Below are 23,413 nucleotides of genomic sequence, written 5' to 3'. Positions count from 1 at the left end.
GTTATTCTTCTGCTCATTTGTCTCCAGTGAGCAGTGCAGTGTGACAGGGAAAAATGCAGAAGTGGCAACAGCTAGAGTTATTGACCCTGCAGCAAAAATAAAAGGCTTCATCCGAACCAGACATGCATCACAGTAAATACACTCATGTACCAGTTACGCACCTTCAGTCAGTCTGTGTTCTCCATCCCAGCAGTTTTTCCTTGGACCCGTTGTTCAAACAGTTTGGTTTATCAGTGATCTAGATTAGGAAATCCTACATTGTGCAATCTAAGACTAGCTAATGCGTCTTACTTATCTGCAGTTTGGGGGTTTTTTTCATCCTGGATGAAATCACCCTGATCCAGATGCAAACTTTTCACAATTACCACATCCCAATTACCAGTTTTCTAAATAAGACATTATCGCCCAGTGTCTGAGAACTGCAGATATAGAGTAATATCCAGCATGCCTCTGCATTGGAACTTCAAGAACTAAATACAAGTAAATATACATTCTGGATCATAGAAAGTGTTTGGTATCTTATAAAAAACAAGAAAAACATGTTAAATGTTATTTTGAAGCTCTGATTTTAGGAGCCCGATATTCAGTAAGGTTTGGATTGCTATAGATCTTCCCTTCTCCTCACAAAGTGTATAAAGGCTGCAAAAAGCAAAACAAGATAGCAGGAACAAATCCACCATTTTTTAAAGGATAAACTACACTGGTGAATTGGATATATATGTATAAACAAATAAGGAGGTTTGGCCATAAAGGGTAGATTTTATGAGAGCAGGTACAGATGGTTCAGCACAAAGTGCAAATCAACTATCAGCCTCAAGAAGAAAAAGGGCACAACAGGCATTGCAACAAAAGGAAACAAACCTGCAGAAAAGCTGTGGAACAGCACTGTTTTGACACATGGAACTAAGCTCAACCAGCACCAGCTTGGCGGAGAGGGAAAAAAAAAAAAAAGGAAAAGAAAGGAGGCGGCTAAAGATCAGCAAAAGTGCTTTTTGTGCAAAACAAAAAAAGGAGAAAATCCCCAACAAAAAAAACCCCAAACTGCAGACAGCTAGTGATGTGCGATACTGCAAATCTTCCTATCATTCAGCTGGCAAGTAAACACAGGGCCAGACACAGACGCTATTAACTTATAAAAGCAGGTTATTTGGGAGAGGACGGCGTTTCATGATTTATGAGATGACTAATCATCAATGTAGCTATTGTGCACCTTTTAATGACTCCTGGATAACTGGGATTTTTATTTTCCACTATAATTAGTTAACACAACAAAATGCAGCTTTCAAATTTAATTGCATTTTTGAACTGGGTTTTTTGGAGACCTGGAACGTAAATGCACCTCTAAAGCACTTTGTGTTGACTTTGTTTAAATGTGCTGTAGGCTATAAATAAAATAGACGTGACAGTCAATACAAAACATTTCAGACATTTTTCACAGTGCATGTTTGGAGGTACGTTTCTTCATTCCTACAATTAATTTATTTAACACAAATCAGTGGGCTACATCTTGAACTTAGAAACAAAGCATGGTTCCTATTGTCTGTCCTGCTTGTATTGTCGTCAATACCAATACTGGTGTTGACGTTGATCTACCCACCTCTACAGATGGCTGCAGCAAAGCCCTGGTGAAGCATGGCAAAGGAGGACACCTGCTCTTTTGGTATGTCCGTGGGTTTTTCTTCCGGCAAAGGATTTTCCAAGTGTTACAAATTAACATTTTTGGTTATCAGTTAATTCTCTGTCCCTTAAAAAAAAAAAAAAAAAAAAAAAGGAATTTCACATCGAGTTGGCTGTACTTCTCAAAGGGTTAATACAACATTTTTGTTCAGTCTCTCAAACTTCAACTGCATCTGAAAACTGCGTCGCTGTCCAAAAAAAATCTGGACTGCTGTTTGCTATTCAGGGGCTGGTTTACACTGTGCTGATTGCAGGGACGGGAGGTTATGATATGATTGCGTTACTAGTGTGTTACTTCCAGCACTTAACTATGAACTGCTGTTTTGTCCTGGTGAAACACATGCACACAAAAATGGAATACATAAACTTCAATTAAAAACATTCAAACAACTTAACGGCCATGTACAATATTTGTCAGCAGCTAATCAACTAATTAAGTCCAGAGCTGAGATTGCAGATACATGCAGTGTGTAAGCAACAGAATAAACCTCCAGCAGTCTGAGAAAGAAAGAAAAAATAGACAAAAGACAAAGGCAGTCTGGTAAAAAAGAAAACAAAATCTTTATTATTTTTTCTAGAAGTACAGGCCGTTTTAGAAGGAGGTGTTGGGGAAATGTTGGAGAGGTAAAAGCAGCTGAGGAATAGGGCGGAGTCAAATTGACCAGAGGGTGGGGCTAAAACCTAGATTTCTCTAGCTATGCCAGGGATCCCATCGGGTCCCAGGCAGGAAGTACGATGGGATCCTGTTGCATCACTTCCAGGACATCATCGGTCAGGAACCTCTTGTCTACCACCACCTCGTAAACATACTCAGAGAACCAGTCATCCGTCATTATCAGGTAACCTACAGAGACAGAGGGAGACAAGAAGACATCAGGTCAGCTGCTTGGATTCTCCTTGTGATTCAAGTACTCAGCAGAAGACTGACTCTTTTCAATAAATTACCAAAACAAGGAACAAATGTCCGTCAGGTTCTGGTCAAGAATTAGATCAATATAATAGGTAAAGTTAAACCCTAGACCTAAACAATTTTCACATAGAAAAAGGCTTTAACTGTTTAAAATGGCAAAATTGTCTGTGAAACCAGACAACGAGAGTCACAGCACCCAAACTTCAGGTTTGAAATTCACTAGAAGGTTTGCATATTTTGTGGTAGAAACAGGTGTCTGAAAAGCAACAAACAAACAAACAAACAAAAACCCACACACATAATGTATTTTAGAAAACCAAAGTATCTCAACACAAGCATGAAAACACATCTCAGGACTGATTTTGATCACTGGCATGAATCCCGTCTAGGTTTTTAAATACAGAAGTGAGGCCTATCGATTTTGGTCATCGTTATTAAGATGCTATGCAATTCTTTAGAATCAGTTTTCTTTGAAATCTAGATTTTTATGCTTTAAAAAAACAAAGATGTACAACTGCTTCCCATTATTGTCTATCGTCTCTTATACATTTGATGATGAGATCATTTCCACAGTTAAATTAACAATTTTGCCGTCCAGAATCTTCAGTCCTTCTGAGTCCAGTCCCATGTTGAAACATTTATCTTTCAGTATATCGATTTAATAGAAAATGAAGAATTCGGCCAAAACACAAACAATGAAAAATGTTTTTTTTCCATAAAGGAATATCATAAAAATAGGCCAACTCGTGCGTGGTAGAATGTTCCTTCAGCTCTTGTGTTTAGCACCAAAGGCGCCGGCTGAACACATCAGAAAGCTTTACAATGGCACGTTCATCCAGCTCCCAACATCTGTCAATAGCAGCAGCAGCTACACCCAGACCGAGCTGGATAAGAAGCCTACTCTCTCATTGAAATGGAAAACTTGCATGATAATGGAAATTGTTTAGCAGAACTCAGGAAATGAGGCCAGTTAGCATTATTTATCAACATCTCTTGTGCCAATATCACAATCTGATATAGACTTTAAAAAGATTTTTATGAATATGGGAACACACCAAATGTTTTAGTATAAAGTAGCTGCTGTAAAATTCTTCAAATACTAGCTTTTTCGGGGGTCCACTTATTTCCAAATAATTCTCACAGGTAGACAGCACTACACAGACTCATACAAAGCTTATTTTATTAATCTAGCGATAATGCGGTTATGCTTCTTTCATTGCAAGGGGAGGAGTAGAGAGGAAGAAGAATTCAACAGAATGGTCCAGCACACTTTGTTGATGCATGCATGTTTGAAATCCTGCTAAGTGCTCTTTAGTTTTAAACTATTGTTCAACAGGCAAAAGAGCTTTTTGCAGACACGAAGGACCCCCGCCCGTTATAGTTCACACTATCCCACCCTTCAGTACGGCATGCATTCTGCACTTTAGCTATCAGCTCTGCATGCACACCCTGATAAAACCAAACAATGTCTGCTTCCCTCTCCCTGTGTCCCTGTGTGCAGCCGTACAAGGTCAACATGAATGAGTTCAGATTCCTGTGAGTTTACCTTGAGCTTACACTGAAAGGATGCTGGAATAACCTGATCACTTTCTGGATGAGAATCTAGCCCCATACTGAAACGATTAATTAAAATCAAAGATGTCTGTGTGCGTCTTCCGCATAAATAAAAGAGGCTAGAAGCTCGGTGAAACCAGAGCAGCTCAGACCTAGCGCTGAACTGGCCCATATGGGAAGCTGGATTAGAACTGGAAACACTGAACTCAAAGTTCATTTACTTTTCTTCCCCCCCCCCTTCCTCATACCACCTTTTTGCTCCAGCTCTTCCTTTTTTCCTTCCCCCCCACCCTTTCTCGTGTGTTCGGAATTGAGCATCCCTCCAACTGTCAAGTTGACTTATCAAAGACGTCAGGGTAACCGCAAGAACGTGCACAGTTCAAAACAATGTATCGGGGTGGCGTGTGTGCTGTGTATCCGTGTTCTTCCAAGTACGCAAATCTCACATGGCATACTGCCTGGTTCTCACTGCAGTAACCATGTGTGTATTGATGTGAGCTTCCTGGAACCCGCGTGTTGGGTGGCATAGTGTGTGTGTGAATGTTGGGTGTTATTTGTTTTTTGGGATAGGCTGAGTGTCCTGTCTCAGACCAGATGGGTATAGTGTAAGCGAGCCACCTATTCAGCTATTCTGAAGTACGCAATCTGGCCCAGAGGATCTGTGATTTTAATCCATATTGCAAAAGAGAAAAGGTGATGTGACAATGATTTAGACATTTGAAAATAGCCATTTTTATCCCATTTTGCAAAATCTAACTACTGAAATAAACTGCAAAATGCCTAAAAGCATGACTAACACTATATACACCGTGTATTCGCTTTCATTTCATGGTTTATTTTTTAAAAACCAAACAAAACAGCTAGCCGTTTTCCTTATCAGCATGACTAATGCTGCATTTTGTCCTGCTAGCTGCCACATTTTTGAACATTTACAACTTTTTAACCTGACACAGTGGGTAAACACTTGTTACTTATTAGATTAATAATGATGTGAACGTCTGCCAATGACATTTACAACACTTAAAATAGCTGCTGTAGAAAAACCTACTTGAGGGTCACAAATGTACAGCCTTCTACACTCGACTTTCTGACCATCACGAGTTCACCACCTGAGTAATCACACTGCAGCTGTACCCATATTACTTGTAGCCATACAAGCCACGACGGCACAGCCTGCAATGACCGACCATTCAGAACTGTCATTTCTTCCAATGCATATTTCTATGGGTCGACTCAAAAGAGAGAAACTCTGGTGGTGAAATTGCAGAGCAGTGCACGAGTATAAATGTGTGCAGTGGAGTCAGCCACTTGTGTAGACTCAACAAGGTCATTTCAGCTTCTGTAGGTTTGCAGCATAAATTAATGATCAAGTGGAAAAGAATAAATGGATCAATGGATATTAAAATTATATTTATTTGTTTATTTATTTAAACACTTGGGCTCTTTTCATAGTGTAAAAAGCAGTTTTATAAATTTAAAATGTTAGTTTCCTTTACAGGACTAAAGAGCAGATAACCGTTTGGGTGAAAATAACAAATCTACAGAATCCTTAAACCCATATTAAACTCTCAGCGATTGAGACAAAATATTACTCTTAAACGGTGTAAAAAGTTCGAGTTGTAAAGTGAGCAGAGTCATAACAACGTCTGTTTGAAGGATTAAAGATGGAGGAAACGGAAAGTTAAAACTCTCCTGAGAGATCCTTTTATGGTTAGAAGAAATATTAAAAGACTAAAGGGAGACATCAAGTCTTATAAATCTTACGAGCACTTTCTTTCTTGGCTTCCTTCTTTTGTTCACTATTCTTTAATTTCTTCAGTTCTTTGTCATTTTCCCCCAAATTGCCTCCACATCTACTTCCCTTCTTTTCTCCCCTCAGCTTTTGTCAAACAAACATAGCCTCCAGATTACCCAGTGAACTCCACTTCTCAGACTTTTCTTTTCACAAGAAAAACTTTATTAATTTGGCTGTGGAGGGGCTGGGGGCCCTGGCCTCCCCTCATCTGCTGGTGTTTATGGAATAAGATATGCATGAAAAACACTTCATTTGACTGAGGGGTTTTCACATGTTTTCTCAACAGTCACTAAGGTTTGTGGGTTCAAGCAAATATTGAGAGTAAGTGTGCGTCTCGTTATGTGTACATCTTGTACTGTATGTCTGTGTGTGTGTGTCATGAGACGATCCACCACTGACCTTAAATACTCTCCCATCATTTGGAGTGGAAGCCTAAGCTCAGTAACAGGGCGGTAAGGCAGAGAAGATCAGAGGAAGATTAGGAAAATAAATAAATAAAATAGTGGGCATAGCAACAGTCATCTGGGGCAGTGGTGTGGAGGACCTGTTGTGTTGGGAGGGCTGTTGCATAAAGGAAGCCAAACCTACTTAATGACAGACACCCTACAGTTTTCCATGACTGACTCAGGTTATCAAAATTAAATCTAATATGTGGTTTAAAAATAAAACAAAAAACAACTAGACCACTAAAAAATAAACCGTGGTTCAAAAGTTGAAATTCTTTGTACGCTTCTGGTGTGTTAGACAATCAAAAGGTCTCCATGTCAACAGCTGAGGACCAAAACACACTTTGAAACATTTCAGACCTTAGAGAGACGCATAGAAGCTATTTTTAACATTTACCTTTAGCTCTAATAACTTTATAAAGCACATTAAAATGTGCTTTATAATCACATGTGCTGGTATGGATATTTCATCCCATTTCCAATTGGATGCCTAACTGCTGGGCCTGTATTCAGCACTGTTGCCTCACAGCAAGAAAGTCCTGAGTTCAATTCCACCACTAGGCCAGCGTCTTTCTGTGTGGAGTTTGCATGTTCTCCCCATGTTTTGCATGGGCACTCTGGCTTCCTCACACAGTGCAAAGACATGCAGTTAGTGGCGTTATGTTAACTGGTAACTAAATTGGCCCACGGAGACTTTCTAACGCATTTTAGTCATGTGCTAGTGTGGATGCGGGCCGTTTTCAAATCTGTCCGGGCTACTGTGGACGTAGTCTGTGTCTATCTGGTATCCCTGCAACAGACTGGCAACCTGTCCAGGGTGTACCCTGCCTCTCACCCTACGACAGCTGGGATAGGTCACAGCCCCCCTAAGACTAATGGACATTAGTTATACATGGCACTATATATTAAAATGCATTAAAATTATGCTGGTGTTTGGAGATTTATGTAAAAAAAAAAATTATCTGAAAGATAAGTCAGCCTGCTGGATGTTTGAGCATAGTAAGTCTGTCCAAGGAGACTGTTCTCCACATTTGGCGAGTCAAATTCTGTATTATATGCGTTACTTAATATTAGTAGATACTGAGACAATAATGAGAAATTTCCTATGTTTGGGAAATTACTATTTTTGATAGCTGTGCCTGAGAAGCACACATACAGTCAAGCTAGCTTTAGCTGATAGTTTGGCCCCTAAATATTCAGCGCTGACCAACAAAGGGCCTGACATTCCTGACTCGAGTCCAAAGAGAAAGATTAAACTGTTGCCTGTGAGCTGTGTTGCTTTATCTAACATTCCTTATTTCCTCTGCTATAACCTGCCCTGCAGAAGTGCAGATATTTGCACACAATTATGAGACAGAAGCCAATAGCAGAAATTCCTTTTTTGAATAAGCATGCATAATCTGTGTCAAACTTAAGATCTGTAAATTTCATAACTCTTATTATTTTTATTTTTTTTAAATAAAGGCCCCCTGCGTTTCTGTTGTGGTGAAGAGGAACATAACCAATTACAAGTTCAAGACCCTGTTTTTAATTTAAGGAACACAAACAGGAAGATGACAGTTTAATCACCCGACCAGAGGCTGACATCTGACAATCAGCGTCACATCAAAGAAATCAGGCTTCTGCTCTGCAGCAAGAGGGTTTCGTGTTACCTTTGTTGCCACGGTCGTCACCCCAGGAGTTTTCCACCCTCCACTTTTCATAGCCTTCTTTTCCATCCTGAGAGACAGAAGGAGAACAAGAGACAATGGGAGATAACAGTGAGACAAGAGGAAAGAAAGTGTCCTGACAGCTGGGGTTACTTAAAAAGGGGGGAATTGACAGCACTACAAAAAAAACTGCAGCGGATTAAAGCAGCGTAAACACACGGCAAGACTTTCATACAATAAACCTTGGGAAATTCTGAGTGTGTGTGTTCTCGCTGGACAGTTTGTATAAGTACTGCATGTACACACGAGTGTACCAAACAGTCACATACCTGTACTGCATAATTGTGTGAGTGTACCTTGTCTGTGACAGCGGTGAGAATCATTGCATGGGTCATGAGAGAGTCGCCATATATCAGTCTCTCTGCCTTTGAAAGGTTCTTCACTGAAACCCCAAACACAAGCTCATGGTTGAACCTGTATGAAATGCACAAAATCATGTGATAACTCCAGCTCCTCTACACACTTATGACAAGAAATGGTTTACTGCATTTGTGATTTGTCATGTTTTAACAATAATAAAATCTGTTTCTGACAGGAACAGTGGGAAGAGATGTAATGACCATAAAAAGCCACAAAACACGCTGCCTTCATAAGCTGGGATTTTGCAGCTAAAAAGGCAGCCCGCTGTTTCATTTCCACTTTGAGCATGTCTGTCTAGAAATGAGGCCACATTAAGCCTCAGCCTCATTCCAGTTATAATGTACTGTTACAAGAAGAGATCTGTGTGAAAGATGAGCTTCAGTGGAGATGAAACCAGACATTCGGCACCATGCTGGTTTGGTTCAGCGGGCAAATTTAAGCCTGGCGCCAGCAACTCAGACACAGATGCTGCTGCTGCTGCACCTGAAGGGCAAAGATGGGCACTTTTCCTGCGTGGGGAGACGGACACCTCAAAAAAGCAGATGCTGTCTGGTCCGGTCAAATGAAGATGTGGCACAGATAAAAATAGTTCCCTTTGTTGTTAAGGCTTTTTAAAGATACCTTTACCACAGTCAAGTGAACAAAACAGATTTTCCCGCTGTTCCTCTAATCCTTAAGTGTAAGAGAAGGGAGAAAAATCCAGTTTCTTTGTTTGGTATGCCAAAGTTTATCTTAAGATAAATCCCTACTTCAACACTTGTTGGAGATTTGTTCATATACTGTACACTGGACATCCTTCAGTTATACTCACACATTCATGTCATTAATGCCCAGCTTGCTGTGGAAATGTTTCCCAACGTCACAACCGAACCACACAGCCTAAGATGGGTGGAAAGAAAAAAAAAACCAAAACAATAATCACAGTTGTGCACACATCTGTGCCTGGAGTTGTGCCCACTTGTGCCAACGTACCTCTCCATCCTTTATGGACTCAGCTGCAGCTTTTTTCAGTAGCTGGATGGGCTGGTTGTTGTACAGAGTGCTGCGACCACCAACCATGTTACCCAAGAACTCGACACTGTACAGCTTTCCATAAGGATTCTGGGGTCGAGGGTCATTTACAAGGCAGACCTGGGGATAGAGGAAATAACCACACAAGATCAGAGTTTCTACAGCTACACAAAGACCACAGAAATCTACAGGCTCTCCATCTGTGGTGTCCAAGGGGGTCACTTACTTTGTCCTGAATGTTGTATAGGGGTTTCACATGCTTCCTGTAGAACTCCTGAGGAGTGAGCGGTCCCATGCGATTGAAGTTCTTATCCTTGTCCCTGTACTCCCAACAGATGGTCTCAGGAGGGCTGCCTAGACAAACACTGGCCACTCGGAAAACCTGCACAGCACAAAGACAGTTTAGATAAAGGTTTGGCTTTAAAGTCTATTTAGCATTTGTAGACAGTTTAAAGCAAACATGGCACATTTCAGCAAACTCTACATTTTAATAAGGCAAGCAGAGATTCCTACCAATTCACCTCAACTACAGAGACGGAGGGAGCCACCGCTTTCACTTGAGCCTGTATATTCAATATTCCTAATTTGCAAACATCTGTTGTCCATCCCTGCATACCCTTGATGAGTACCAAGACCTCTTCCAATTATCCCTGCATTTTCCCACTGCTGCGCTTCCATTCTTTTCCATTTGCAGCACACACACCCCTTTGCCCTTGCGCCATGTGCGTCTTCCTTCAGTGCAGAAGTTCAGAGTGAGTTCTTGTGGGCTAAATCAGGTTGTTTGGACTGGGCCGTCTGTCAATCTGGCCCTCCTAACCCCTGATATAGCTATCTCTGGAATTTCCCCCTTAAGCTTTTCAATACTCCCATCCTCTGTTCTTTTCCCAAGACTGAGCACATACTTTTCCTATGAAATATGATTAATACGGGACTGAGAAATTAATCATTGTATCGAGACCATTATTCGCCGCAGATAAAAAGAGGGCCACTAGACAGTGACACATTGCCTTGGCAATGTATCGCTTCAGTGTGTGTGTTAAAGGACTAAAGGAAACCTAGCTCCTGTGGCAGCGCTTTCCTGACCTTTACACACATTTTAAATATCCCATTATATAAAGTAGAATGTAGGAGCCCCACTCCAGAAATGGTCACATAGTGGAAAAAAGGCATAAATTCAGGCCAGTCTTAAACAAACAAACCAATCCCCTCTTTGTTACAGAAATGTGTAAAGTCACAAAAATACAGACACACACAAAAATACACACTTGCGCTGAGTCAACAAAAGCATCTGCTTAAGCTCCCCACACCTCCGAACTACCCAATTCAGCCACTTTATTTAGACTGCTCTGTGGGCAGGAGGACACACCAGGGTGTCCATCCACTCGCTAGGTCTTAAAAAACACCCGTCGGGCTCTACTCCCTTTTCCTCCGGTTCCTGCATTTAATCTCTCCTGACAAATTGAAACATTTCCACTTGCTTTACAGTTTTCTTCTTTCTGATGCCCTGACACATACAGCAAGTGTCGCCCTTAACACCAGCCTTGTACATTCTCATCGGACCTGGCAATGTAAGTAAAGCGACTGTGAGGAGAGGAGACCTTAGTCAAGAGAATAAACAGCGACAATGACATGAGAACAGGATCAATATAGAAACACCTGCTGCCTCAGTGACTGACATGCATGAGTGATGGGGAAAGAGGGACAGGTGGGGGGGATACAGAATAGCAAGTTTGCAAAATATTGGGCTCTCTCTTTCACATCTCAATGTAATGTGTCTGATTTGATAATGTCAGAGTAGGTTTGAAATTAATTTCCACAACTCCAAGTTGCAAGCTTTTTCTAATTTGACTCTCAGAAACCACTTCAGTGAGTTAAACTGTCTAAAGATTTGTAAATTCCTATTTTGAGACAGTTTACAATGATCCGAGCCAAAGCCCCTCGATTCTTTCCTAAACCCAACATGCGTTGTTCATAAAAATCTGCAGGGCTCCATCCGTGTTTAGATTCTAACTTCAACAGCCATGTCATTCATATCTTAATATTCTAAACATCTGAACTGTTAACAGGTTTCAGGAACCAGCTGTTGTAAGTGATTATGATGGAGTTTGTCAACATGCGGCTTTCTTTTCAGCTCAGTCTGTAGCGGAAGACCCACCTCAGGTCTGTCTCCATTCTGTGACATAGTGAGTTTGCATGTCTTGGTACAAACAATGAGCCGAATGCACGCTATTGGGGCTAACCCTGGCTAATGCTTGATAGCATCTGCGCTCCAGTGTTGAAGACACTGGCCCGAGTTGGCTCGAATTAGTAAAACGTACACAAAAGCTGAAAGAAGTGATTAAAAAGCAATTTACACATTTAATATCATTGCAGTTTAAGAATAATTCACAAAAGTTGGTACAAAAACCACAAAAAATTAATTTAGCCGTCAATACTTCCACATTTGTAACATGCTATAGCAACAGATTTAACTTGCAATCCTTGTTTCTGCTTTAAAAACAAACTGAGCGGTTTCTGTCATATCAGGCCTGCTTTCAGAACAAAATGAATGAGTGTGCATCAGAAATTAGTGAGAGTGATCAGCTTTACTGGTGCTAATCCGTATCCCTATTCTAATGGTCATTGAATAGAAACCATGTCTTTATGGATATACATTTACATCCAAGTGTCAAATCTCTTCGTTAACAATACAGAGGAGGGCGTCAAAAGTCATCTTTATGGAGTAAAGGGTTAAAACATACATTTGATGGTTGAAAATGTTCTTGGATTGGCACAATTTGCCGAATTGAGGAAAACCATGCACCTCGTTGTTACTCTGACATAAATTTATAACCATTGTCTAGAAGCTGGACTTGTGAGTGTAAGCAAATGACACCATGCAAACAGTTTGGATAAAAATGAGTGAGGTTTTGATTAAACTTCCATGTTTTGTAAACATGCAACACATGTGGGCATTGTTAAATTCCTGCAATTGTGCATGAAAAAAAAAAAAATTCAAGAAATGTGGGTGGACAACTCTAAAGTGGCTATTCTGAGGCTGCAATGACTGCAGCCGGTAACAAAGACATATGTAGGAACCCACCCACATCGAACAACAAATCAACTGAGCCAACAGCCTGCAGCGCAGGGTGTGTGAGCTGTGGTAAGAGGGTTCCTCTGCGAGTTGATGGCTGTCTCGTAAATTAGACTTGTCTTAAGAATCTCTCTCTGTATTCAGAGCCAAGAGCAGAGCCGCACATGGTGTTTCTGATTCCATGACGCAATGGAGCATGGAAAGGGTACGGTGGTGGCGTGAGGAATACCATCTGTGTATGTTTCATGTGTGTGAAGTGCTGCATGTGCATGTATAGTTTCCAGTGATTGTGCCTTTGTACTGTCTACTTGTCCACACAAGTGACAGAAGAGAAACCCCGATGCACATCTGAGAGAGCATGAAAGAAGAAGGCTGCCTCAACAACGCATGTATGGACACAGGAATCCTAGCAGCAATAACGACAAACTGTCAGCGCACAGTGGTGATTTGAACGCCGTTTCTGCAGGTGCATTATGAAGTGGGTTAAGGCTCTTTTGCCAAGGTTCTTAAATAAATGTTATGTGGTTTGAGTCAATGTGCCTGAGCAGTGTTAACACGCACACACAAGACTTGATTCTTCACACGCAAAGAGATTCATTCAAATCAAGCACACCCCAGGTACAGTAAGTGGAAGCAGAAGCAGCGACCCAGGGTTTCTGTCACGGGACTGTGTGTGGGGCTTGGTGATGAAGACCAGGGCACAAGCGCAGCTGCCACGTTTGGCGGGTGGACAGCATCACTTCCACATGCACCCAAGTAGGACTGGCACTTTAATCCTGAGAAACACGTGTGCACACATGGATGTAAATCCACATGAACATGCAGCAGTAACACTGTGTTTTCAGACAGAAGTCTGGAGGTACACAGGGTTCTTGTGTCCACAAACACTGTTTTGGTTCTAAACGAGATGAAATAAACAGTGAATTTTTAATCTTAAACACAGGTTTCTTAAAGCCTGCCTGTCCTGCATGAACTTGGGCTCACTATTGGCTTGGATGGTGGTATTGTGAACTGGCTGCAAAGCCTCTGGTAAAATGTCTGTCATTGAAGGTTTGACATCTTGATCCTAATTTACAGAGTTACTATTTAGGAATGTTGTTAAAGCTACAGCAACATGGGGATGAGGCCAATCCCAGCTGTCACGAGGCAGAGGCAGGGTAGACCCTTGACAGGGTGCCAATCTGTCCCAGGGCTAATGGTGAATGGACTGTAGGACAAGCCAGAGTACTCTGAGAGAACCCATGGACAACATGCCCTCATACCTACATACAGAAAGGCCTCAGCCAGGTGGCGGATACGAACCCAGGACCTTCTTTCTGCGAGTGCTAACCCATGTGCTGACCCAATGACGTTAAAAGTTATTAGTTGACTAATCGTTTAAACATAATCAATGAACTGGACACGTGGATGGATGGATAGATATAAGAATCATTATACAATTTCGTCTGATAAGCAATAAATAAATAAAAAGACACCTCAACACTTCAAGTAAACCATCCAAACAAATGTCTGTTATGATGGTGAAAGCAAAACTCATTACTAATCTCAGCAAACCATGGAGAAGACTTATGATCAAATACAGAAACTATGGTATAACCCCATTCACAGAATAAAAGTTTAAAGAAATTTAACATTTATTCCCTTATTGCATTTGCTGGGAACATCCCATTATGAACTGCGATCAGAATAATTTGGTTCCATTTTGTAAAAAATAAATAAAAAGAAATGAGTGCGGTGCCTCACAAAACAAAACACTTCCAGGTGTACATACAAACATGCTGACAAACCTCTGTCCTCCCACCCGGTCCTCCATCTTTACTCTTGCACAGCATGTGTTGGTGGATGTACATGTCTTTGTGTTGATGGCTGGGCATCCACCGAGCGACTGTTTAAACAAGCAAACAGCCAGCAGCACAAAACGACCTAACAGCTGACAACAAAAGCTGCTTAACCGGACCCAATTGTCTCAACGGAAGCTTGACTGATTGATCGATTGACCCACCCACATACACAAGAGCCGTGAATAAAGCTTCACACCAACATAGTGCAACTTGCCCAGTGTTCAGAAAGCACACACGCAAGCACACTGTGTACCACATGTAGTCCCCCTTAAACACGTGTTATGCTCATGACGTGTTGCATGTGTTTGTTTACATGTGCCTGCACACCTTTTATTGTATTGTCTCTTTGAGGTAAACCAGCATCACTGTCCAGCATTAGACGTCGGACTGTTCCATAAACAAGATCACTATCAGCAACTTTGTCACATGAGAGGTAGTGTGCAGGTGAATGGACACAAACACAAAATGTAGGTCAAAACACTGTCTGCACATTAGAGAGAAAAAAAAAAAAAGAAAAAAAAGAAAAAAAAAGGCCCAAGATGCATTTACTGCCTTTACAAAAAGTCAAACGTGAATGAGCACTGTAAGAAAAACAAAAGTCATCATGCATCGGCAGACAAATGCCAACATTTGTCTGGTTCTATTTAAAGGAAACCTTTCCTTAATCATTTATAAACAAGATGTTGTCAGTGTTATGAGCCTGGAGCCAACAGAAATGCATTTGTTTTTGTTTACTTTTTTTAAACATACAGCAGCGGTCCCCAACCTTTTTGGCGCCACGGACCGGTTTATGCCCGACAATATTTTCACGAACCGGCCTTTAAAGTGTCGCGGATAAATACAACAAAATAAAATTAGTAAAATTAGAAGATTTATTCATAACACACGTGAAAAGACCCAGGAAAACCAAGTTAACGATAAAAACGATAACAAAATAACGCTGAAAACTGATTAAAAACCATACATTTCACACCTGAGCCTCAACTCTCGCGGCCCGGTACCAAACGACTCACGGACCGGTACCGGTCCGAGGCCCGGGGGTTGGGGACCGCTGACAGAGTATTGTGTTCTCCCTTTACCTTGTCTGCAAATGCATGTCTCTGCAACGTGCACTGATGTTTAACTATAGCGCTGGGATATTATAAATGCATTTCTATAAAACCAATTATTTATCATTGGAATTTAAAAATCTCAAATTCTCTTATTGGACTTGGGAAATTTTGATACCTACATACTAGATGTCACAAACTGGAACTATTGCTTTGTAATAAATTAAAAGTTGCTGACAACTTCATATAGAAATTGAACACATCACCAGGTAATGTTTAATCTAACAATAATTGTTCATAGACACACTGAATACATATAGCCTGCTCTGAGCATCTCAGTTATGTATTATTTGACAGCTCCCTCTTCTGGTAAAAGTGGAACAATGTTACAAGAGCTGCACATTTTCCATTCGCTTTCGACACTTCTGTGTCTCTGCAGGTCTTACTTCCCGTTTCTAAAACTACAACAGAACTACCAACTTCTGCTCTCTTTTACACCCTTCTGCTTTTATTTCCACTGCTGCAGCCATCAAATCTGTCCACCTGTCACAACTCTGATCAACTAAAGATGAGAACCCCCTCAAACCCATGTCTTTAAATCTGCTGATGAATGAAGCTTGATCAATTAATAAGAAGAAATAACACTGAGTGAAAAGAAAAAATTAGAGCTGTAGACTGGAACCGGAGCTTACACACAACTCGTCAGTAAAATGTACCTGAGAACTCACAATGGCTTTTCACACACTCTTCTATTGGTTAACCATTTGTATTTTTTATTTTTACCTGAAAAATTATTTTTGGAGGTATTGGGGTAGCTGAGAGGGTATATGACGCTGCCACCTAGCAAAGAGCCTGGGCATTCAGCCAGGTGAACTCAGCCCTTAGAGTTCCTGAATTTTTGGGAAGTAGCACACTTTGAGGAACGAAGGAACTTCTGAATAAACGTGGGACCTCTAGAGCAGTTGCCTGGCTCTAGAGGTCCCACGTTTATTCAGAAGTTCCTTCGTTCAAGCACAAACTGTGATCCTATAAAAGTTTGCAGTGCTCTGAGAAGAACACAAGCAAACAAAGAAACTGCACATGCGATTTCAGTCTCACCTCCTCTATCATGCTGTCCATAGCTTCAGACAGTTCGCCTTTACTGGCATCGCTGGCCACCATGTTCCTCAGTCTTAGGCAGTATTCTCTCAGCTGCAACACATCATGAGGTAAACAGTCAGGATGGGCTCATTGGCATTATGAGACTTCTAGCTGGACACATATGTGAGCTCCGTTTGCTTTGAACTGAAGGAAGTGTGCAAAAGTACCTTATGATTGAGGATGTCATTCATTCTGCGTGAGGCCTCTGAGCTGTGTGACTCTGGGAAGCATTTCTTTGGAATGACGCCATACTTCTCTGTAGACAGCACAACATTAAAAAACTTAAATTAAATAATAAAAATAATATTATTTTTAAGACAATAACAGGCCAGAGATTTTAAATCCAATGAAGCTCACTTTCCAGTATGAAATTAACTGGGGATCACTATTCTAGTTAATTTTATATATTAAAATTAATATATTATTTTTAACCTATTCAATGTTAAGTTCATTGAACAGGTTATTCAATGAACTTAACATGAACCACTGTGCAATGATAAGAACTAACCAATGAGATTGACCAGCATGTCCCACTGCCCTCCATCATTTGTTGGATTGGAGAGAAGAAACTGGACCAGGCGTCCATCCACTGGCTCCTTCCTCTGTGCCGTCTCCACACAGGCTTGAAGGAAGTAGTAACAACGCTCGATCTGAGAGATAACAACAAAAACAGAGACTGTCAAAGTAGACAGTCGACCACATGAGACTTGAAACAAAACCAAAGAAGAAGAAAAAAAAAGGTACCAGAGAGGCATCGTTCAGCTATCATTAGACTTATTACATATTTAAAGAGCTACTGTCATCAACTGTAATTTGTTAAAATTAGTTTTCATTTAAGACTTTATTGAAATTAGTTAAAAATCTAATGCAATAGCTGATAACTTAAGGAGAGTTTTACTGTTTCTTTGTTTACTACTAATACCACAGTAGCTGAAGCTCCCATATCTGGCACCTGCCACAAAGAAGGGGTGTGTTTATGATGGGCCTGCTAAAAATACACACAGTTTAAAAGAGAGAGATGACGGCATTTAAAAAAAAAAAAAAAATCAACAAGGAGTCACCGTGACGTTGGTCCGGGTGGAGCACTGACAACAACGCACAAAAGGGGGTTTTAGGTGGGACAATGACTGTATAGTAGAAAAGGTGCAGCATAATAACACCACACCAGTGGCACATGCATGCACACGCAGTGTCCCAACTCCAAAACAACAAAAACCATCCATTTACCAGAATGTTACATCACCGAAATGTACCAAAATAATAATAATAGTAAAGGAGTGAAAAAGCCCACAACCATAACCAATATGTGGTGTTACTGTGTGTCTTACCTTGTCCCAGAAAAATAGATAGGACTGACTAAACTCAAACTCTTCTATGTTAAACTTTTTCATGAAGGGCAGTCGCATGACGTTGAGGCACGAGAAGATCCAACATCTCCCTAGTGATTAAGAGAAAACAGATTTAGAAATATGCAGGTTAGTAAAGGCTTAATGCGCAAACAGCAATATAAAGCCATCCTTGTGCGCTTGTGATGATAACAAGTATCACAAAAACCCTGAAAGACTAGGATCGCTTGTTTAATTAGATCCCTTCCCTTCAATGAATAACAGGGCTGTAGTGGACCAGGATTTCTGCAGCTGAGACCGATTGGGTGGTTCATTAATTAATAATTGGGTGGAAATTTAAGGTTTTCAATTTGCTGAATGCTGAAATTAAAGGGCAGCAATGGCTGTCAACAGGGGCTGATACACGGCTTCATCCGTTTCTAAACAGCAGCCTTCTCTTTTAATGTGGCTTTAATTTCTTTCTTATTTAATCTATTTTTGAGGCAAGACTAACTTTGGTAGCCCACACCATCCCCACCAACACATGAGTCATTCCAGCTGGATCTCTCATGAAGGCTGTGAGGTGCTGAAATCCACATAGTAGAACAAGCCAACCCAAAGATGTGTCAGCTGACCCACCAGAGGTTAATGCCAAACTGTGCAAGTGAAACATGCTAAAAAGGGGAAAATAAACTTGTTATTTCAGTGAGAAAAATATGTAAACACAATGCAAATTTTACATTTCATGCAAAAACTATAAATTATGACAGAAGCTCTGAAAGAGGGAGTGTGGCGTACTTTACATACATGCAGAGAAACCACAGCAATGATTAATATACAGTATATATTCCACATTACACACTCCCTCTGACAATATAAGGAAATAAAAAGTAATGCTGCTTCCAGTCCAGCTAAACGACAGGTCAAACCCTCTTCTTTCATCTGCCCCCTTTAGAGGTTGCCATAGAAAATCTGTTTTTTATCTGAGTAAATATCACAGATAATTGTGTCACAATACACCGATACCGTAAAGAATCAGCTGTAATGTTTTGACTATTACAGAATCACTGTGTAATCATAGCATTATTATTATCATCGGCTACGTATTACTGTCATATCTTGAGTTAAGACTGTGATTCCCACTCCTGGCAATAATTAATCAAATATCCAGCCATGTCTATTCATCGTTTGTCATGTACAACTGCAATCAAATTATATGTTAGGAAAAATAAAGTGTTATTTGCTTCAGAAATGACATCACTAACCGGTGTGCGCCAACTGTCAACGGTTTGAACTGTAAAATGTTGCTGTGAGGACAAATATACAACATTACTAAATTCAGTGTGTTAGCAGCTGTTTGGGTTGACTGACAGGTACAGAATAATACACCCAAATGCAAATGTAGAAATGATCCACGTCGTTCTTGATATTAAAAATAAACACATAAAACAAACTGTTTTAAGTTACTGCTAAATATTTTGCACATAGAAGTTTATTTATCACCATCAAACAAGGTGTAAACATTTTGAGCATCTATGACTGGCGGCGGATTCAAAGATGACAATGAAAACTAAAAATGGGAATGATTTCTAAATGAAACAGACAATAAGTGGCACCCCGACACATAAAGAAGAGCATAAAGCATCAGGCGGCCCCTGGCTGATCATTGACTAGTTTTGGATAAATGGCACATGGGTGGCACAGGGGTGCCGTAGTTAGCACCTCATAACTCCCGCCATTTTTTGCTATGAGGACGGGGTTCTTCAGCAAACACTCTAAAGCTTTCCAGGCTAATGAGTTCCTTAATGATATAAATCAAAACTGATTTCTGAACAACCCTAATTTCAAAAATCACTTTTGGCATCGACCTGGCACTGTGAAGGGCACGTGGCTGGAAACTTGAATCCTTTTGGGCGATGGCCAGTCCCCCCTGAAACATGGCATTTCAGGAACACCTTACCCAAGCCATTCAGCCCTGCTAATACAAACACTTTAAACATGCATCTTGTGCAGAGTACATGTGTATGCAACTGTATTACATCATGTCCTACCTGAGTTTTTCTGGTTGGTGATGGGCTTGCCCTCTGTGGGGATAGAGTGCTGGAAGATGTGCACAGTATCCTGTACAGTCTGCCGGTGAAGACAAACCTCCAACGGGTCGATGCAGGTTGACACATTCTGGGCCAGCAGATAACGCGGCTCAGACCGCATCCGCTTAACAAAGGTTGCTACCTTCTCTTGACTCAAACCTTTAGGAACAAGAAGTGGGAAACAGGGAGTGTGATGGGGAAGAGGAAAAAAATAGGAAGGGATGGAGAGGGAGGACAACTAAAGTTAGCACATTATAGAAAAGCTAATATGGCTAGACATTCAGACAGATTGTCTGCATCCAAAAGTGGAATTTCCTACCGCTCCAATTCCCATGACTCAACTGTGCGGTTTAAACATGCACACTTCCCACTTAAGAGCTATCTTTTGAGTACTCATGCACTCAGATGTCAGAAAGATGCCTCTAATACCAGATCGATAGTCATAAACTAAGACCATATGCTTTATTGAACATAACCGCCTGGTGCTTCACTTCTTTTTTCCACAGTCCACACAGAGGTTACATTGAAATCTATAAAAGGTACCCTATACGATTAAGATTAGCCCTCTGATAAAGAATAAAGAATATTCTGGGTACATGGAGAGGCAGTACCAGCAAAAGAGGACTAAAATGAAGAAAGCTTTGTAGTAGCACTACTACAAGTTGCCCCAGGGAGCTGAGGGCTGGTCAGAGCTGGCTGCTGGGATCACTCATCTGGCTCCATCTGTGAGAGGAATGCACTGGAAAGCCCGTCCAGTCCCACTGGATGTGGGTAAGAAGGGGTGTGCGTGTGCATACATACAGAATCAAACTGGCACTAGTGTGTGTGTGTGTTTTATTCCGTCAAATAACAGCATAGAGCAATTAAACATTGAGAGGGACATTGCCTAGTCATGCATGCTGCCTCGAGTTCAAATCTCTTGCTCAGCTGCATTCTGTTATTTTCCATCAACACAAAGCTCAAATGCACTGACCATTGCAGATTAGGACAGTGTCAAATCTCATTAGCTGCTGCGTTATCAAAAAAAGAAAAATGGGAGAAAAAAAAAATGTAGAAGCCAGCCTAAGGCAAAGAGTATTCTGGGAGTGCGGCCTCAGTCATGTGTCAGCGCAACACGGTTTTCCTTAAGCCACAACAGCTAAAAGTTATGACACTGATCAGTATGGATAGATGAGGAGGACATGTGTCAAAGGGTCAGCATGTAATAGTAAAAGCCAGCATCTTATTTAAATAGATATCTGGTAGGAGTGTGTGCACGTGTGTGTGAAGAAACGGGAAAGACTCAGCCCAAACAAAGTTAGTTGGCCAGGCTTTTAGCCAACAACTGAGTGCATGAATGGTGAGGACAGAGATCAGGGTGGCTTTCTATGGAAAGGGGCCAAGCACAGGCAGCCAGGGTGACTTGCAAATTTACACACCAGTGCTCTTACAGCTGGCTTTACATTAGCCAAGCACTTTATTATCACTGCTCCATAGAGCTGGAATACAGACTTTTAAAAAAAGGAAACAGGCTTAGGAGGTGGTCATTGTTGCTGTCAGCTTCACAATAAAAAAAAAGACAATATTGAAATTCTTAATGTTTTCAATTTGTTTAATTTCAACGTATTTTTTATTGTTAAATGTTGCTGTGTAAATCAGGGCAGCTGGCTAACACAGACCTTAGGTTCAAGTTCAAAAGTCAACCTTTGCCCATGAGCATAAAAAGAGTTGTAAAACAAAGTAGGGAGTATTCCTCGGCTGATTGGGGTGGTTATTGAGATCTACTGAAAAATAAATGAAACTATTCTCTTTTCTGGTAAAAAGCAGGGTTCCCCAAACAGAACTCTCACTTCCATGAATGGCCACGACTTTAAAGAGTCACTGTGGCATTTCCAAGACGAGCTAGCTACTCTCTGGCTAATAAATCCCGTTCCTGGAAAGAGTTCCTGACGCCTGAGCAGAGGAGCAAGATTAATGTATTTAAGATTGTGATGTTGGCACCGTGCTGACAACCCCATAACCCGTCGGGGGGTGAACTGTCAACCTAGCTCACAGAGGGATGGACGGCATAAAGTCGTGCTAGCAGGCTGGCATGCTAACGCAGTGAATGCTAACGGGTTAGCTCGGTCAGCTGTCATTCTCCTGCAACCAAATGCAAGCTCCACTCATCCAGGCAGCCACAAACACTGAGAGGGGACACAGTGACATTCAACCTACCAGTTTCCATGTTGCCGAGAAGCTTGAGGAGCGTCAACTGTTGTCCAGGAAAGTCGCCGGCTCTTTGTTTATCTCACCGACAGTCTGTCAGTGTGACCACGGGGTGCGCTCGTTTATGGACTCCTGGCTAAGTCTTTGACGTGGCGGCTGGGCGGGGTTTGAAAACTGCAGACAACATTAGCTCATGAAGACGATTCACATACTTTATAAGGGCACAGTCCCTTTCCCTGCTCACATTTACATCTCTACTGCACGCATTTTACTCTTTATTTATTCAAGAATATAAAATCTAACTTAGTTTAGTGTAGTTCTACTCAAAATTTAGCTTAAAATTAAAAAGCTGTTATCTGTAACAAAGTAAGGAAATAAAACAAATATTTTTACACTGTTTTCCTAATTAGTCAACATTTCCTGCTAGTAGCTTACAAAGGAGTAATTGTTCAGTGTGAACACTTTTTGCCCATGTATGCAAATCATGTTACAGAGAAAGGGACAACATTAGATATACTCAACTTTAGCCAGCATTTTCAGCCTCTGTGGGTTTCTCAGCTAAATCGCATGAATAATAACCTCAGCTATAAATGCAGGCAAAATTAAACTAAAGTAATAACGCTCACTACTGGCGTCTGTAGTTTTTTTTTTTTTTTTAGTTTCTTTCCAAAAGGAAGCATCCTTCTCACTTCCTCTGTATTTCCTGCACAGCACTGTGGAAGATAAACAAGCGCTCCCAAAAGTTAAAACTGAAAGATTTATCGCATACGAAACGTCCGGTTTTCAAAATAAGATCACGTGCAGCACTTTTTTAGCGACACAAGCGTCACATAGGACTTAGCAGGAAATGGGGACTGTATGTGCTTTAATCGCTTACATGCGAGTATATTCCCTTCAAAGGTAACCAAAGCGTTTACTTTGAAGATTTGTTGTACGCTGAGAATGGGCTTGCAGTTGTACTCCGAGTGGAAAATCCCTACCTGCGCGTTAATAGTACAACAGAAACGTAATCGTAAAAAACTTTCCCCAGGCTATTTTCTGAAATAAAGAGAACACAAGCACTTTCGCCATAGTAACAGCGGTAAACTATGCAGCCAATGCAAGTGGGTCGTTCCTAATATTTGGTGCCACCTGTGAAGCCCACCCGTGACAGAATATAGTGTATTTGTGGAAAAGTTATTTCTGCAAGCTTGTCTTACACTATTAACCCCTTTCTATCATATACATCAATTATACGCTACCCAAA

General features: G+C 41.0%; 1 protein-coding gene across 1 annotated transcript; it reads right to left on the bottom strand.

Annotated features, from left to right (window-relative positions):
* Positions 1 to 2,214: 2,214 nt before the first annotated feature.
* Positions 2,215 to 22,849, bottom strand: blmh (bleomycin hydrolase). Its single transcript, XM_080889596.1, has 13 exons — positions 22,690 to 22,849; positions 22,177 to 22,341; positions 19,942 to 20,139; positions 17,894 to 18,003; positions 17,074 to 17,215; positions 16,733 to 16,821; positions 16,524 to 16,616; positions 9,689 to 9,844; positions 9,424 to 9,582; positions 9,263 to 9,330; positions 8,388 to 8,505; positions 8,035 to 8,101; positions 2,215 to 2,521 (listed from the first exon to the last, which is right to left on the bottom strand). Exons 2-13 carry the CDS (start codon positions 22,184 to 22,186, stop codon positions 2,373 to 2,375), a joined length of 1,359 nt encoding a protein of 452 aa, XP_080745722.1. The 5' UTR covers positions 22,187 to 22,341; positions 22,690 to 22,849; the 3' UTR covers positions 2,215 to 2,372.
* Between the last annotated feature and the right edge of the window lie 564 nt (positions 22,850 to 23,413).

The sequence above is a fragment of the Rhamphochromis sp. 'chilingali' genome (genome assembly GCF_963969265.1).
Source record: "Rhamphochromis sp. 'chilingali' genome assembly, chromosome: 8".
In the NCBI taxonomy this organism is placed as follows: Eukaryota; Metazoa; Chordata; class Actinopteri; order Cichliformes; family Cichlidae; genus Rhamphochromis; species Rhamphochromis sp. 'chilingali'.
Note: the sequence above shows the minus strand (reverse complement) of the source record. Positions and strands in the feature narration are given on the sequence as shown.

Coding starts and splice junctions, on each gene's coding strand:
- blmh (XM_080889596.1), bottom strand. Junction 9,845..16,523: donor TGGACAGCATGATAGAGGAG/GTGAGACTGAAA, acceptor TGTGCTGTGCAG/GTTTTCCGAGTGGCCAGTGT. Junction 8,102..8,387: donor TCACCGCTGTCACAGACAAG/GTACACTCACAC, acceptor TCTGTCTCTCAG/GATGGAAAAGAAGGCTATGA.